This window comes from Molossus molossus, unplaced genomic scaffold (genome assembly GCF_014108415.1).
Source record: "Molossus molossus isolate mMolMol1 unplaced genomic scaffold, mMolMol1.p scaffold_m16_p_13, whole genome shotgun sequence".
In the NCBI taxonomy this organism is placed as follows: domain Eukaryota; kingdom Metazoa; phylum Chordata; class Mammalia; order Chiroptera; family Molossidae; genus Molossus; species Molossus molossus.
The window spans coordinates 41,315,953-41,332,150 of record NW_023425348.1 but is presented as its reverse complement, the minus strand read 5'-3'; the positions used below and the strand labels follow the sequence as shown (position 1 = coordinate 41,332,150).

General features: G+C 51.9%; 1 protein-coding gene across 2 annotated transcripts in view; it reads left to right on the top strand.

Moving 5' to 3' along the window:
- The first annotated feature begins 229 nt into the window (after positions 1-229).
- Positions 230-16,198, top strand: part of USP35 (ubiquitin specific peptidase 35) — a 32,103-nt gene continuing 16,134 nt past the window's right edge. Inside the window, exons 1-8 of one of the 2 annotated variants that reach the window (XM_036258795.1) lie at positions 230-407; positions 2,964-3,067; positions 4,700-4,785; positions 6,950-7,632; positions 8,944-9,076; positions 10,593-10,722; positions 11,138-11,239; positions 12,700-12,858. In XM_036258795.1, the coding sequence (XP_036114688.1) occupies positions 6,960-7,632; positions 8,944-9,076; positions 10,593-10,722; positions 11,138-11,239; positions 12,700-12,858 (1,197 nt within the window). In that variant the 5' untranslated portion in view covers positions 230-407; positions 2,964-3,067; positions 4,700-4,785; positions 6,950-6,959. The remainder of the gene's footprint in view (positions 408-2,963; positions 3,068-4,699; positions 4,786-6,949; positions 7,633-8,943; positions 9,077-10,592; positions 10,723-11,137; positions 11,240-12,699; positions 12,859-16,198) is intronic. The other variant, XM_036258796.1, reaches the window with a different exon arrangement.

Below are 16,198 nucleotides of genomic sequence, written 5' to 3'. Positions count from 1 at the left end.
ATCTCCCAGGAGCCATTGCGGCGAACCGCCCAGCTCCCCGCCCCGCCCCCCTGGCCTTAAAGGGGACGCGGCCTGAGTGGATGTTCGCGGGGTGGCTCCCGCTCGGGCTCCGCCCCGTTATCCGCACCTCGCCCTTCCCCCCCGCATCGTCTTGCAGCCCAGCAGCCCCGCAGCCTCGCAGCCCCGCGGCTGCGCCTCTGAGTCGGGCTTCCTAGATACTGGCTTGTGCAGAGAAGGGTGGGAGGTGGAAGCAGCATCCCAGCCATCTGGGACCTGGCGGAGGGCGTCCTCACTCCGGGGTGAGCAGAGGACCCGCCCTGACCTAGCCTGGTCCAGCCTAGTCCTGCCTCGCCTGAACGCCCCGCCCCGGAGCCGGGTCTGAGGCAGGGTCCACTGGGGTCCCAGAGGTAAGGGGGCTGGGGCCGTGTGTGGGAGTTGTGAAGAGGGAGTGTCAGCGCCCTGGCGGTGCGAGAGCCTCGGACACGAGCGTAGGGCTCTGAGGGGCCAAGGTTGGGAGGCGGGAGGTCTGGGTGCATCCTGGGCCTTGCTGTGTGACCTTGGGTAATACCTGCCCCTCTCTGGGCCTCAACCTCCTTCATCAATTGTATATGGAGGTGATGCCTCCCCCACCCTCTCGGGGCTGAGGGCACTAGCACCCAGTACCTTGAAGCTCAACGGCCTTTCGTGGGGTTCGCAGCCCTAGCCTGGTCTGGGAGCAGGTGCATGGTATAATTGGAGGGAGGGGTGGGGTCGAGAGGGGGCACAAACTGAGGGGCCAAGAGTCCCCCTCCGCTTGGAATGGGTTTCTGCTATTCTCAGCATCCCGCCTGGGCGTACCCCTTCTATGACAGCCCAGTGAACAGGACACCCTGATATGTCAGCCTGGTTAGTGCCCTTCCAAAAAACCTAAGGGTGGGGACACGGCCATCAGAGTTATGTGAGGGCTGGCCCCCAGAGGGGATGGGTGAGTGTGGTGGGTTCTTGAAAAGGGAATATATGCTCTCCCACCCCACCCACCGCATGCCCCTTCAGTAAAAGAGCATTTGATTTTTTACCAGTAAAACCTCTTTTCACCTTTTTTCCCCAGGAGATATTTTGGTGAGGGTCTTCTTCCCATGGCTGCCTTGGGTAGAAGTTGTTTAAAAATACAGAGAGAAATGCTGCTGCCCAGAGAGGAAGGGGGCAGGCAGGGTTGGAGGGACTTTTGGTTTTGGGGGGGAAACACCTGGTGCCCCCCAGAGAGTCAAAGGAGGGAAACTGGGTATGAGGGTCAGAGAGAGGAAATGAGCTGTTCAACACTTAGGTGCTGAGCTGGAGCTTGGAGGGGCTGCTGTGCTCTGGTGTAGGAACAGGGTGAGACCTTGAAGCCCCCTCCCCTGTCTCATGAGCATCTGTGAGCTTTTCACCTGAAGGTTAACCAGGAATAGTTTTTGTTTTTGTTTTTCTTCAGCTTTGGTTGTTTGAGTCATTTCTAGAATGGTTTGAGTCTTCCATCCAGTGACCTCTGTAGGGGCATCTGTGGCTGGTATTTAAGATTCTCAGAGTTATGGATATTTGAGAACAGACCTGAACAGATGTGGGGGCAGTGACTGGACCAAGGGTTAGGCCAGTCCCTAGAAGGTTCTTTTATGGTCATACTTCAGTTTTATCTCATTTTGCTGTCACAAGTCTCTTGTTGGTCACTTGGCACTCTTTTACTTCTGTGCTTGGCCCTGTGCTGGGCACTGGGTACAGAAAAGGGGGATTGAATCTACTTCCTACTAAAGGAGAGTCCAGCCTAGTGGGAGAGAGAGACACATAGAATCCAGTGATACTGCTGAGGGTTGAGAGAAGTGGAGAGGGCCTTGGGAACCAGAGCTCAGAGACTTGTGCTTCAGGGGGACTAGGAAAGGCCTTCCAGAGGAGAGGGCATGTGACCTGGGCACTGAAGGATGAGTTGGAATTTGCCAGGAGAGAAGCCCTTTTTAAGCAGAGAGGGCATCACCAAAGGTGGCCAGCAGGGAGAGCTCACTGCGCAAATTCCTGTAGATTCACCACCAAATAGCCTTTGTTAATTTTATCTCCTCCCTGCCACACACCAGCTGAATGTCACAGAAAGGGCTTGAAGCTCGGGCTCAGGAGTTTGGACCTTATTTTGAAGGCACTGGGAACCTTGAGAGCTCTGAGCAGGGGCATGGCAGGATGGAGTTTACCATCTAATGAGATTAATCTGATGATGTCTGCAGGGTTGATCGAAGAGATCAGGGAGGGATGAGGAAGACTGAGTTGGGCCCAGGGCATGGGGGTGGGGACAGCATACTGTACACACACACACACACACACACACACACAGTCCTTTGAGGGTGATAGAGATGAGTCAGGCTTCACCATGCAGGAAGAGACCAGTCAGTACTCAGCAGAAATGCAGAAAGGATCATCCGAGAGGGACAAATAAAGGGATCTGGGCCTTTCAGGGGAGGGATTGTGATTTTCCTATGTGCTTATTGTGTGCCCTGGAGAGGGTTGGATATTGCTGGGACTCTCAGGCTGTCATGCCAGCAGTGAGAGGTATAAGCCAAAGGCTTGGGGAGGAGCAGCCTTGCCTAGGAAAGGCTAAGGGGTAGGCAACTGGTCATCTCCCATTTTGGGGATTCAGAAAGGTGAAAGAGCACCAACCACAGTAGCCACCGAGGAGGGTAGTGGCTGGGCTAGATCCGAAGCCTGGACTCCTCCTGCAGTACATGCTTCTGTTGCAGCACTGATTGAGGGAGGAATGAGGAGACTGGCTGGGAGAATACTTCACTAGTCCAAGCAAAAAGTAAAGAGGAGAGAGGAGCTAGTCTTGGGTTGGGCTGGGGCTCAGGGAGAGACTAGAAACAAACATTGGCAGTGAGGGCTAATGGATGAAATTCCTTGTAGAATCAGCGAGATCAGAAGTGTGTCTCCTTGTCTCCTTCTCTGACCGTGTCTGTTTCACTCCTCAGTGCCAGATGACCCAGGAGTAGACTTGGGACTTCCCCAGCCTTCATCTTATTTATGCCTTGTCCCAGCCTCAGCAGTGGTAGGTGAAATGGTCCCCATTTTCCAGGTGAGAAGGCTGAGGGGCCTGGCAGGGACTCACCCAAGGTTACCTGGTGATTCTGAAGCAGAGAACTTGGATCTCGTGCTTCTAATGCAGGCTCTTCTGAGGGAGGTCACGGCTGCTGTTTGCTGCTGTGTTTGGCTCAGGGCAGCTGTCTCTTGGGTCAGAGCCAGAGTCCACAGGCCATCTCTTGGTCCAGCGCCTAGAGGAGTAATCCAACCTCCCCTGAGGAATGCTGGCTGTCTGCTTCTTCCTCCCCCAGGAAGCTGAGTGCAGGTTCTAATCTCACCCTGCTGAGGCTGTGTTCCTCTCCCTTGGCGATCCTCGGCTTCCCCATTCATGCCACAGGGATAGCAGGCCTTCCTGCCTCCTGTCTGTGGCATGTGATAAGGTCAGGTGAGGTTCAAGCCTCTAAAATCTTTTTGCATGAAATGCATTGAAGACATTAGTGAGTGCATTTGTTGGTGACCATAGTGACAGCTGACTTCAGACTGCCTGTGTGGGAGTGGGGGCAAGTAGGCAGGGCTTGCCTGGAGTAGCCAGGCCATGGACTATACAGAGGCTGCAGGACGGCCTTGGAGATCAGAGCCCTCATGGAATGGCTCCACTGACTGAACTCCTAGCTGCCAGGCACAAACCACCTTATGTGGTAGGTATCAGGTAGAACGATATGAAATTGCTAACATCTGATCCTTCATTTCCATATGGTTCAACCTGATACCATTTATCCCCATTTTACAGAAGAGAAAAAAGGCTCACAATGAGGTTTGCTCAAGGTCACACAATGAGTTGCAGGACTAGAATAAGATTTGCTCAAGGTTGCCTTGGCCGGTTTGGCTCAGCGGTTAGAGCGTTGGCCTGCGGTCTGGAGAGACCCGGGTTCGGTTCCCGCTAAGGGCACGTACCTCGGTTGCAGTTTGTCCCCGGCCCTGGTTGGGTCGTGTGGGTGGCGACCACTCAATGTGTCCCTTTCACATCGATGTTTCTCTCTCTCTCTCCCCCTCCCTCCCACTCTATCTGAACAAAAATATCGAAAAATGTCCTCGGGTGAGGATAAAAAAATAAATAAATAAAAAAAGATTTGCTCAAGGTCACACTGAAATGCAGAACTTTTTACTTTCAGAACTTTCCCTAGCCCCAGAACTCCATTTCTGCCTGCCCCATTTCCTCTTCCTCCACACGATGTCAGTACCAGATCGATTAGGGTTTCTCCTTGGCTGCCTGAGTACAGACATACCTCAGAGATATTGTGGGTTCCATTCTAGACCACTGCAATAACGCCAGATCGCGATAAAGCGAGTTGTAGTATTTTTGCTGGTAGAGGGTCTTACCTTCAATTTGTAAAATACAGAACATCTGTGAAGTGCAGTAAAGCAAAGTGCAATAAAACAAGTATGTCTGTACCCGAATTCCTTGGCATCCTGTGTTGAAAGCATATTATATACTAAATTCACTAGCCTGGAGGGCAGGGGTAGGGGTGTTTGCGGATGGTCTTTAAAGGAGGATGGTCACAGCCACTGCCTAGGAAAGAGAAGACCAGAGCTGAAGGGAGACCAGTTCTGAAAGATGCCTTCAAATGCCTTTTGAGATTATGCTTGCCTTGGCACTCTTTGCCAACACCTCTGTCTCTACCATCAGACTGGAAGCTCCTAAGGGCAATAACTTTGCTTCTGAAGTGAAGGAGACTGACATTTTCTGAGCACTTCCTTGTGCCCAGCAGCATGGTAAGGACTTTATATTTGTTTTCACAACAACCCTGCAGGGTGTAAACAGGCTCAGAGAGCATAAGTAACCTGAACGGTAAGCAGTATGCATCCCAGATGAATCTGAGGCAGCCAGGCCAGTGCTGGGGAACCACTGATCTGTACCCTGGCTACACCCATAGTAATCTCTTCAGAGACACTCAGGCTTCAGTGACTGGCAGGGGAGAAGCCAGCCACTGAGAAATAATCCCAATTACTTCCCTGTGGAGTTCACACCCTGTTGAGAGAGACAGAGATATAAATAAATGGGCTTATTGCATTGTAATAGGCAGTAATGGAGGTTTAGTCTTAGCCAAGGGCTAGGACAGAGAAGAGAGTGTCTCCACTGGGCCTGGCACACAGTCAGGCTCCCACGATATCTGTGGTTCTGGATAAAAGTTTCTGGACCCTCCTCTAGAAAATTTCTGCCTTGTCTTCATACGAACTTCAGGTCTCAAAAATAGAATAGTTTTTACTGAGCCCATAAATTTAGTGAAACACCTACGGTGTGCTGAGCCTTATCTGAGGTCTAGTGTAGAGTGGGATTATACAAAGAAGCAAAGAAATGGCCCTGTCTTCTTGGAGATGAAAGCTGGATATTACAAGAGCAAACTGTACCTATGTGAACCAGCATGAGAATCAGGAGTCAAAATGAGTCAGAGGGATGAAGGTTTCCATGAAACATCCACATGGAGGGGAAGGGCAGGGGGAAGGTTATTATGGCTCAGGAATAAGGTAGCAGTAACTCACGCTACATTCCATATTTGCTCATTCAACAAATGCCTTCAGTGTGCCAGGCACTGGGCTAGGAGCTAGAGATACCACAGTGAACAAAACCTGACATGGTTCCTGCCCTCAGGAATCTACAGGTATACCTCGGGGGTATTGTGACTTTGTTTTCAGACCACTGCACTAAAGCGAGTCATAATCTTCTTGCCAGTGGAGGGTCTTGCCTTCCATTTGTAAAAAACACACCTGTGAAGTGCAATAAAGCGAAACAGCCTCCTTAAACTTGTAAAAAAAACCCAGAAAAACCCCCACAACATCCATGAAGCACAATAAAGTGAAACAGCCTCCTTCGTTATAGCACATAGTATAGTGGATGAGGCTGACTCCCATTAAGTAATCAATATAAGTGCTATAAAGGAGGATGAGGGGCTCTGAACTTAACAGTGGCCTTTGACCCAGGCAGGAAGGTCAGTCAAGGCTTCCTCAAGGAAGTGAGTTTAAGCTGAGGTCTGCAGGGTGAGCCAAGCAAGGAGGGGAGGGAAGAGCATAGTGACCCAAGAGAGGGGCTAGTGTGGACTGAGGTTGGGGAGGCAGGCAGGACCCTGAGTGTGCAGTCCTGGAGCACGAGACCAGACGCTGCTTCAATGGAGGGGATCTGGACCCATACAACCCCAGCACTATGCGATCCCAGTTATAATGGAGGATGGGGCCCAGGTGGACCGAAGGGTGAGCGATGAATTCATCCTAGAGGTCCAGAGCTATTCTCATTGGGGTGGATGTTTGAGGTGGACTTTGAAGGAAAATAGGAGTTTGCTTGGTTGTGCGAGTGTGTGGTAGTAGTGGAGGTGTTGGGAAATAGGGTGTTTCAGGCAAAAGGCACAGCAAGGTGAAATCTTTTAAAGGTGTATAGATCATTTGAGAAAGCAAGAAGTTGATCGGGGACTGAGTAAAGTGCACAAGGGATCTCAGGAAGCCCTATTGGCACGCCCTCCTTGGAGGTGTGTGTGTGCGCGCGCGCGAGTGCCCCCCTTCTCATCTCTCCCACAGGACATGACTGGCCAAGACTCTGGACAGCAGTTTCTAGATCCAACTCCTATTTGTCCTAATAGTGGATGAGGTCACGAGGAAGGTCTGGGGGAGAGAAGGGCAAAGGGGTGGGAGGAGGGCTCAGGCTCAGGTGTTACCTTTGTGAGATAAAAGACGCTCACCAGTAGTAACTACAACTCACTGGGGCTTATATTGCCAGGCCTTGTGCTTTACTTCATCTAGACATCTTCCAGTAATGTAGGTATCCTTGCCCCACCTTACTGATGAGGAAATGGGGGTCCAGAGAGGTTGAGTTGCTCGCCCCATGGCTCAGCCCCATGGGGAATTAGACCTGTCTGGTAGAGTGTAACTTGCTCCCTGTCCCCCGCAGCGCAGCCGCGATGGACAAGATCCTTGAGGCGGTGGTGATGTCGTCGTACCCCGAAAGCGTGAAACAAGGGCTGGTGCGGCGCGTGTTGGAAGCGGCACGGCAGCCCCTGGAGCGGGAGCAGTGCCTAGCGCTGTTGGCGCTGGGCGCACGCTTCTACGTGGGTGGCGCCGACGAGCTGCCGCGCCGCGTGGGCTGCCAGTTGCTGCACGTAGTCGGCCGCCACCACCCCGATGTCTTCGCTGAGTTCTTCAGCGCGAGCCGCGTGCTGCGCCTGCTGCAGGGTGGCGCCGGCCCACCTGGCCCCCGTGCGCTCGCCTGCGTGCAGCTCGGCTTGCAGCTGTTGCCCGAGGGGCCCGCGGCCGAGGAGGTGTTCGCGCTGCTGAGGCGCGAGGTGTTGCGCACTGTGTGCGAGCGCCCGGGCCCCGCGGCTTGCGCGCAGGTTGCCCGGCTGCTGGCGCGGCACCCGCGCTGCGTGCCCGACGGCCCGCACCGCCTGCTCTTCTGCCAGCAGCTGGTGCGCTGCCTGGGCCGCTTCCGCTGCCCGGCCGAGGGCGAGGAGGGCGCCGTGGAGTTCCTGGAACAGGCTCAGCAGGTGAGCGGGCTCCTGGCGCAGCTGTGGCGCGCGCAGCCCGCCGCCATCCTGCCCTGCCTCAAGGAGCTGTTCGCCGTCATCTCTGGCACAGGTGCGTGTGCGCTTAGGCTGGGGTTGGGGCAGGAGGGAGTGTGTGTGCCAAGGTACTGGGTGTGGGCCAGGGCAGGTGGCTGTTCGTGAGTCTTCTGCTTGAGGTGCCCCTGTGTGGTGTGGTATGTGTGTGCCACGGGCGAATGCACAGGTGGGAGAGCGATGTTCTAATATTTAATTAGCAAGCCTATGCCTAGCACCTGTTGTGGGTCCTATGCTGTGGTGGGTGCTGGTGCACAGGGAGGAACAGACTGCCTGGTGTGGGAAAAGGACGAACCCAGATTAATCTGACCAGGAGGAGGACCTAGGGGCTGAGCAAGATACCAGGAAGGAGGACATCATGCCCTTTGGGTCAGGTGGGTTTCCTAGAAGTGGTGACTTTGTTTTGTTACTCCTCACCTGAGAATATTTTTCCATTGATTTTTAGTGAGAGTGGAAGGGAGGGAGGGAGGGAGAGAAAGAGCGAGAAACATCAATATGAGAGAGACACATCGATTGGTTGCCACCCACACGACCCCGACCTGCACTACCCTGCCCCAGCCAAGATCAAACCTGCAACCACGGGTCACTGCTCTAACTGCTGAGCAAAACCATCCAGCGCTAGAAGTGATGACTTTTGAGCCAGATTTTGGAGAGGTGGGCAGCACCAGGCAGCAGGGGCAAGGTGCTCTGGGCAGGCAGAGGGAACACAATGGAGCCTGTAGGTGTCAGCTCTGAAATGTAAAATATTGGCCCTCCATTGAGAATTGGAACTGGGCTTATAGTGTAAATGACTGAAATAAGAGCTGTGCCTTCCCTGATTATAGGGCTGTTTAGGGGAAAGGAAGGTAATGGACCTGGCACCAGGAAGAACCAAGGCTGGGTGTGTAAGAACCTGGGTCCTTATACAATTGGACAACAAATTTTGATAACTAAATGTTCTTTCTCACCTCTAGGCTTTTGTCTATGTGGTTCCAGATGGAATGTCCTTCCTCTCCCCAAGTCCATATAGGCCTTCTACCTGCTTTTGCCAACTCCAGTGTTACCCCTTCTTAAAGGCCTTGCCTGTACACCCAGAAATGGGGTCAGTGCTTTTTTTTTTTGGTGCCTAGCACAGGGCTGGGTCCAAATCAGTGCCAGTGAAGGAGTGAAGGTTTGATGAGTGAATGAGTTAAGATTGAATCAGAGGCTGTGATACTGCGGAGGTGAGGTGGCCTGGATGTGCTCTTTGCAGAGGCCCAGCCTAGTCCCTTGGCAGCATGAAAGCAAGTGGTGATGGGGGAGGTGAGGGGCACATCTACCTTGCTAAGCTCAGCCCAGTCCCCTGTTCCAGAAGAGGAGCCACCGTCTAGTGCCCTGGCCAGCATGGTCCAGCACCTCCCACTGGAGCTCATGGATGGTGTTGTCCGGAACCTCAGCAATGATGACAGTGTGATGGACTCTCAGATGCTGACTGCCATTAGCAGGTGGGCTGAGGGCCCAGTGTTGGGCAGGTCTCTCTCCCTCCCAGAAGCCCCTTCCTCTGGGTATGGTTGCTGGGCTAGATTTAGTGTTTAAGGGCCCATGTCCTCATGTTTGTTTATTCATCCATCTTTTCTTGAGCTCTGCTTTGTGTCTGGCCCAGGCCTGGTTGTGGGAGACACAGAGGGCCCTGCCCTATTGATGTTCCCAGGCTGGATACTAGCTGTGAGGCCTTGGACAGGTCAGTGAACTCTCTAAGCCTCAGGTTCCCCTTCTGTAATAGCAGATGTGGGTGGTGGTATAAGAAATTGTCAGACTTTCATGGGATCATATTAGAAAGTCAAAATGCTTTTACAAAGTATTTTAGGAGTTTGGCAAGCATGATAAATGGAGTTTGGGTGCTTTTCAGCTCACTGACCTCTTGCACATTCCTCACCTCATTTGAATGTCTTCATACCTATGATCTAGCCACACCTGCTCATCCAGTGATCCCAGAAAATACCGCCTACTCTCCTGTCTGCAGGCCTTTGGCTCTGCAAACCCCATTCACCTGGTATGCCTCACCTGGTATTCTTGCTGTTCTTTCCATACTAGTGTACAGTTCACTGTATCCATGGGGCCTTTCTGGATTCTTTGTCTTTAGTGGGTAGGAATGTGAGTGCTAGAGGTAAGCTGCCCAAGTTCAAATCCTGGCTCTACCACTTCTTGCCTGTGTGACTTGGGGCAAGTTACTCAACTTCTCTATGTTCGAGTGTCCTCATCTATAAAATATAGTATAAGCCAACCCATTTTATAGGGTTGATTTGAGGATTAAATTAGATAAAATCAGATAATACATGAAACATGCCTAGAAACATATTGTAGTTACTGTTACTTTATTTTCACATTGTTCTACCTCTCTATAGTATAGTCTACTGAGTATGACAATAGTAATACTGTAGTGACATTTTCCTGGGCACCTACTAGGTGGCCGTTTCAGCTCAGTACACACAGATATTATGTTGTGGGAGCCAGTGGGTTGATACATTAAGGCAGATAGAGCAGTGCCTGGTACAGAGTGAATACTACGTAAGTGTTTGCTAGTATCTCTCTTCATCCAGACAGCCCTGTTGTTGGTAGGCATTGTCTCCATTTGACAGAGGAGGAAACGGAGGCCGAGAGAGTAAGTGACTTGCTCCAGTTCACGAGCCATGATTTGCTGGAGCCAGAGCTTCTGGCCCCAGGAGCCAGCGTTCCTCCTGCCATTGAGCCCCAGTGTTCAGGCAGAGGCAGCTCATCATGTATGGGGCTGAGGTTTGGGGTTCTGAGAGGGCCAGGCTCCCCTCCTGCTGGGCTGGGAGCCCCAGTCTCTGCCCGTCGCCTGTGCTGGGCTCATTTGCTTATTCATCCCACATACCCCAGGGCTGCCCTGTTAGGGTGAGTCATTGTGGGACCTCAGGACATTATGGCTAGTTCCTGGGCTGCACCACCCAGGCATTTGGGCCTCCCTGGTCCCTGTGTCACTGTTATTCCCCTCACCAGGATGATCGACTGGGTGTCCTGGCCCCTGGGGAAGAACATTGACAAGTGGATCATTGCACTGCTGAAGGGCCTGGCCGCTGTTAAGAAGTTCAGCATCTTGATTGAGGTTTCACTCGCCAAAATTGAGAAGGTTGGTGGGCCCCTGTCCTGGCCCCTGCTTATGTCCTTTCCTGCTAGTGTCTTGGCAGGGGCATTGCAGGTCTAAGAGGCAGAACACCGGGGCTCCCACCCAAACTCTGTGACCTGGGACAATTCACTGCCCTCTCTGAGCCTCAAGTTCCCCCATTCTTTCCTCTGAATGCTCATTCAAGCATGTATATGTTCTTTAGGTATGTCTGTCTATCCATCCATCAGATATCTAATGGTCTTGCTGTCCATTTAACTGTCTGTCTGTCCACCCAGGTCTGTGAGCACCTCCGTGTTCTTGCTCTGGCATGGGTCTGCTGCTTCAGCTCCGGGGTCTCTAATGCCCCTCAGGCCTGTGGCTGCACTCAGTCTTGGGTGTCCCAGGCCTGGGGGGTTCCTGACGAGGGACTCTCTTCCAGGTTTTCTCCAAGCTTCTGTACCCCATTGTCCGGGGAGCCGCCTTATCTGTCCTCAAGTACATGCTCCTGACCTTCCAGCACTCCCATGAGGCCTTCCACCTGGTAAGGGCCCATCGCTGCTGTGTCCCCCGCTGGTCCAGCTGGAAGCCAGACAAGCTGTCTCTGTTGGGGTTAAGGGGTCAGGGCTTGAAGCCCAAGCCTTTGAAACCCTGGATGTTAGGACTAGAGGATACTTGAGACCCCAATTTACGGATAAGAAACTGAGGCCAGAGAATTTGTGTGGTCTCCCCATGGGCCCCTAGTAGAGTGACAAGCCTAGAATGATAACACCCACGTTCCCTGGATAACAGCTGTGTGCCGGTCACAGTGCTGAAGGCAGTACCTATGTGCGCTCACTGAACTCCCAGAACAGTCCTGAGAAAGAGGGTCTGTCATTTTCTCCACTTCTCAGCTGAGGAAGTTGAAGTGTAGGAGGGTAAGTCCCTTTCCAGACACACAGCCAGTGAGCAGTACAGGGAGGATTCTGGCCAAGTCGGTCTGACTCCTGACCCAGTGCCCTTTGTGTACCCTGCTGCCTGCCAGCAAGGTGGCCTGACCCCCAGCTCGGGGCTCTTTCTGCTGGCTTCCAGACCCTCTTAGGAAGGACAGCCTGTGGCCCTGAGGCTGCCTTTCCCTGCCTGCCTTCTGTGGATGGGGCCATAGGTTCTGATGGCCCCCGGTCAAGGCAGAAACATCCTGCTTCCCTATTTGCTGCAATTGGAGAAGCACAGAACCAGGTTTGGGGTGCTTGGGGTTGAGTCCCAGATCTGCTCTTTGCCAGATGTGGTGACCTTGGGCCAGGGGTCTCACATAGAGGTAGACCCCTAGGATGGTGGGAAAGGGTTTGATGAGGTGATAGTTGTCAAGAGCCTGCTGCATACTGGGGACTTGACAGGTGTTGGTTTCTTTCCATCCTTTTCCTGGGCTCCTCTGCTCCCTGTTCCTGTGGTCTGGCTCTGTCCATCCCTGGGACATGCTGGCATAGCATCTTCATGGGTTTGAAAGTTAACACTCCATAACCCAGAGGAAAGAAATTAGCTTTGGGTTTAGACAGGCCTGATTCAGACACCAGCTCCTCTGGAACCCACGGTGAAATCCTTGGCAAATTATATAACCTCTCCAAATTCCATTTTTGTTTTATCTGGACAGTGGGGACAATAATAATTGCCTGATAAAATTATGAGGATGAGGCACTTGACATGTATGTTTGGTGAAAGAATTATGGTGTTTGTCCCCAGAGGCAGCCGCTCAGGCCCTGTCAGGGCTGTCCACCAGCTGCCCACGTGGTGGCCCCAGCATCACTCTTGGGGGGCAGAGAAGCCCTAGTCACTCAGGCTGTCGGGCAGGCCATTTGGCTGAGGCTTAGCAGTTAGAGCTAGGGCTCAGGCTTCTGCTGAACTGTGAGGAGGGGATTATTGATCCCATTTTGTGGTGGAAGAGATCGAGGCAGTGTTCAGCAGCGACAGGCATCCCCTGTCTCAGTGGGTGACTGGTGCTGAGCCTGACCCCACTCTGCTTCACAGCTCCTCCCTCACATCCCTCCCATGGTGGCCTCTCTGCTCAAGGAGGACTCCAACTCGGGGTCCAGCTGCCTGGAGCAGCTGGCAGAGCTGGTCCACTGCATGGTGTTCCGGTTCCCCGGCTTCCCGGATCTGTATGAGCCTGTCATGGAGGCCATCAAGGTGAGTGACAGTCCCCCACCATTTGGTCCCCGGCTAGCTCCCATCGCCTTCCCTGGCCCATCCCGTGCTGCAGGCACACTGAGCCACCTGACGTTCCCCAGATGGGCGTCCTCTCTCCTGACTGATCTGAGCCTATTCGTATGCTGTCTCTAACTGTCAGCCCTTCCTTGTTCTTCCTGAATAGCTCCTACATGCTCTTTAAGGGCTCTGCTTACGTGTTAACCTCCCTCTGGAAGTCTTCCCTGATAACTCTCAACACCTTCCTGAGGTTGGCCCCCACCAGGCTGGGTCAGGGTCTCTCTGGGCTCTCACAACCCCAGGGCACCACTCTGTTCACACATTGTCACTGTCTGGGTGTCTGTCTCCACCACCAGATCATGAGCACTCCAGAGCAGGTTTTGTTTACAGTTATTCACATGACTGCTGCTACCCTACTCTGCCAGATGCAGAATGGGAGCTGGGGACATAGCCATGAATCACCTCCATTGAGGAGCTTCCAGCTTGGGGGCGGGGTGAGGGACAGACGTCTATAAAAGTAGCTCTGATCTAAGCAGCTTATGAAACACCTCTGAGGGTCAACCAGGAGCAGTGAGAAGCCCGAGGAGCGAAAGACTCCAGTTAGAGGACGAAAGGGCTTGTGAACCGGGCTGGCTGGGTTGCTAGGACAACAGCTAACATCTGTAGCTAGTGCCACATTTGATGGTCTTTTCCCTTCTGATGCTCACAAGAAGCCTGTCAAGCAGATACTATCGTGATTTGTTTCACAGAGAGGAAATGAGGTTTGATGATTTGTGCAGTCACAGAGATAGTGAGAGACAGTCAGGACTGGGTTGCTTCATACAGAGGGCAGGTCCGAGCGAAGGTGAAACGTGTCTAGGTAGGTGGCAGCCCTTTCAAAACTTTCGTCTGACTTCCATTTCTGCAGCACGGCAGGTAGATAACCTGAAAAGTGTCCCACTGCAGAATACCTGGAAATGCTTGTTACAATGAAACAAATGTTTTTTGTTGTTTTTTTTTAATCCTCACCTGAGGATATTTTTTCAAATATCTTCAGACAGAATGGGAAGGGGGGTGAGGGAGAAACATCAGTGTGAGAGGGACACACTGATTGGTTGTCTTCTGCACAACCAGGGCCGGGGACAGACCGCAACTGAGGTACATGCCCTTGACTGGAATTGAACCCGTGACTCATTGGTCTGCAGGCCAACACTCTAACTGCTGAGACAAACTGGCCAGGGCAACAATACAACAAATGTCTTTTTAAGTTCATAGCTGAACTTGTAAGAAAGTAAGGGAATCCATATGGTCCAAAAAGGAAGAGAAAACTGAGTTCCAGAGTTGTAAGTGAGAGATGACAGATGTTTTTTTGCCCTGGGGTGGGAAGGGAGGGTGGGTAAGATGGCCAACCTCAGTTACTGAAGGGCATGAGCTGATGGGGACAGGAGGTGAGGCTTAGGGCCTGCCCCTAGTAGGGAGTTAGTGCTAAGAGGCATACATTAGTCAAGCCTCAAGAAAGGCTTAACCGTTAGCAACATTCGATCTAGGGAAAAAAAATAGACGTCAAGGAAACTTCTGTCTTGGTCTGGACTCTGCATTGGAAAAAAAAGAAATTTGCAATTAGTGGCCTGCTTTCATGTCTAAGGATTCAAATTCACACCATCTTAGGGTTGTGGGACCCCCTAAGCTCAGACATGAACATTAAGAGTAGTTGTAAACTTGTAATACCTGGGGTTGCCTGGTTGAAACAAAAGAAACTGCTTTCAGGCTACAAAGATTCTACTGAAGATGAGTTTATAATCCAAAAATTACAAAACATCCAAGGAAACAATCCACTGTGAGTGAGGGCTGGTAGATGCAACAAACAAAACCTCTGGTTTTTCAACTTAACGTGAGAAAGTTTAGTAGAGCTCACCCACAGAAGAAGGGGCTGCCTTGCTAGGTTGTGAGCTCCCTGTTGTGAGCTGGATGAGCAGAGGAGACAGGACTTCCACTTATTGGAAGTGACTATTACTGTTTCCTGCTAGGTTACGAGCTGAGGGTGGGCAGGGATACCTGTCACTTTGATCTCTGTGCCCAGTTAATGTGGGTGAGTGAATGTGACCGTAGTGTGAAGAATGCCATCATGGAGGTGTGAACCAAGAGGAGGCAGCCTGGCCCTGTCCTGGGCACTGAGTGAGACCCAGGCTGTGCACACTAGGGGCTGTGGTCTGATCCGGGGAACGTTGTGAGTCTGCCAATACCTGGACCACTAGGTGCAGGGAGGTAGGCTATAGGACAGGTCTAGATAGTGTGGGGACCTCCTTTGAGAACATCCTAGAAACCCTTATAGAGAGAGGATAGAGGTTAGACCTTGAGGATGGGCCTGGCAGGGGGAGAGATGTGGCGGTGGGCAGGTGCAAGTCCAGTTTGGCGGTAACGTGTTTGGAGCTGAGGGGAGATCAGTAAGTTCGGCAGAGCCAAGGGCCTGGGAAACCAGGCCAAGTGACTGCTTAATCCAGCAGATCTGGGCTTTTCCAATGCTTCCGCTGAAGTACTTGACGTCAGAGGAGGGGGCTTACCCCAGGCAGCCTGACACAAGCCGAATTTCCCTAAAACCTCATTTTACTTCAAGGATTCCAGTATGTATTTTATAATTACATTTGTTTGAACATAAACACATTTTTTCTTGAATATTAGAGAATGTGGCTCCAGAAGGGTGTGCTCCTTTTGGCCTGTGCCTTTGAATACCCCTTGGTACGAGCCAGTTTGTACCAATAAAACCTGCAAGGTGTTATTGTTTATAAGATTCTTTCACATGTGTTCTATGAGTTCATCCTTCTGTGTATCTAGGCTCCTTTATAAATAATTTCTGGAAAGTTCTCTTACATAGACAGTTGTGTCAGGTTATGGCAGTTTTTCTGGGAGCTGTGGTCCTTGCTGAGGGAGCCGTGGTATGTAAATTTCCAGTAACCGTAGGAGCTTGAGAGTTATTTTGAAGTTCTTGTTTTATTTTCCAAAGAGGACAAAGTTACCTTCTTTGGATAAATGGCATTTGATGTTTTTTTCTAGTGTGGCTATTTCTGCATTTTCTGTGTGCACTTGTGTGCATGTGTGGGGTTCTGACAACCTGCTTTTTTGGTCCCTATTTGTTTGTGCGGAGTGGGGGTGGACTAGGGGATAAGAGGAAGACAGAGGAGTCGCCTGAGAGAGACCATACTGAGCCCGCATCTCCTTTCACCTCTGGCAGCTCCTGCATTTTAAGTCATCTGAGAGGTGACGGGCTAATCGGATGTTTTCAGTGCTGAGCTGGTTGGAAGCTCTGGAGCCCTGCACATACCTAGGGACTGTGCTCAGGGTCTGG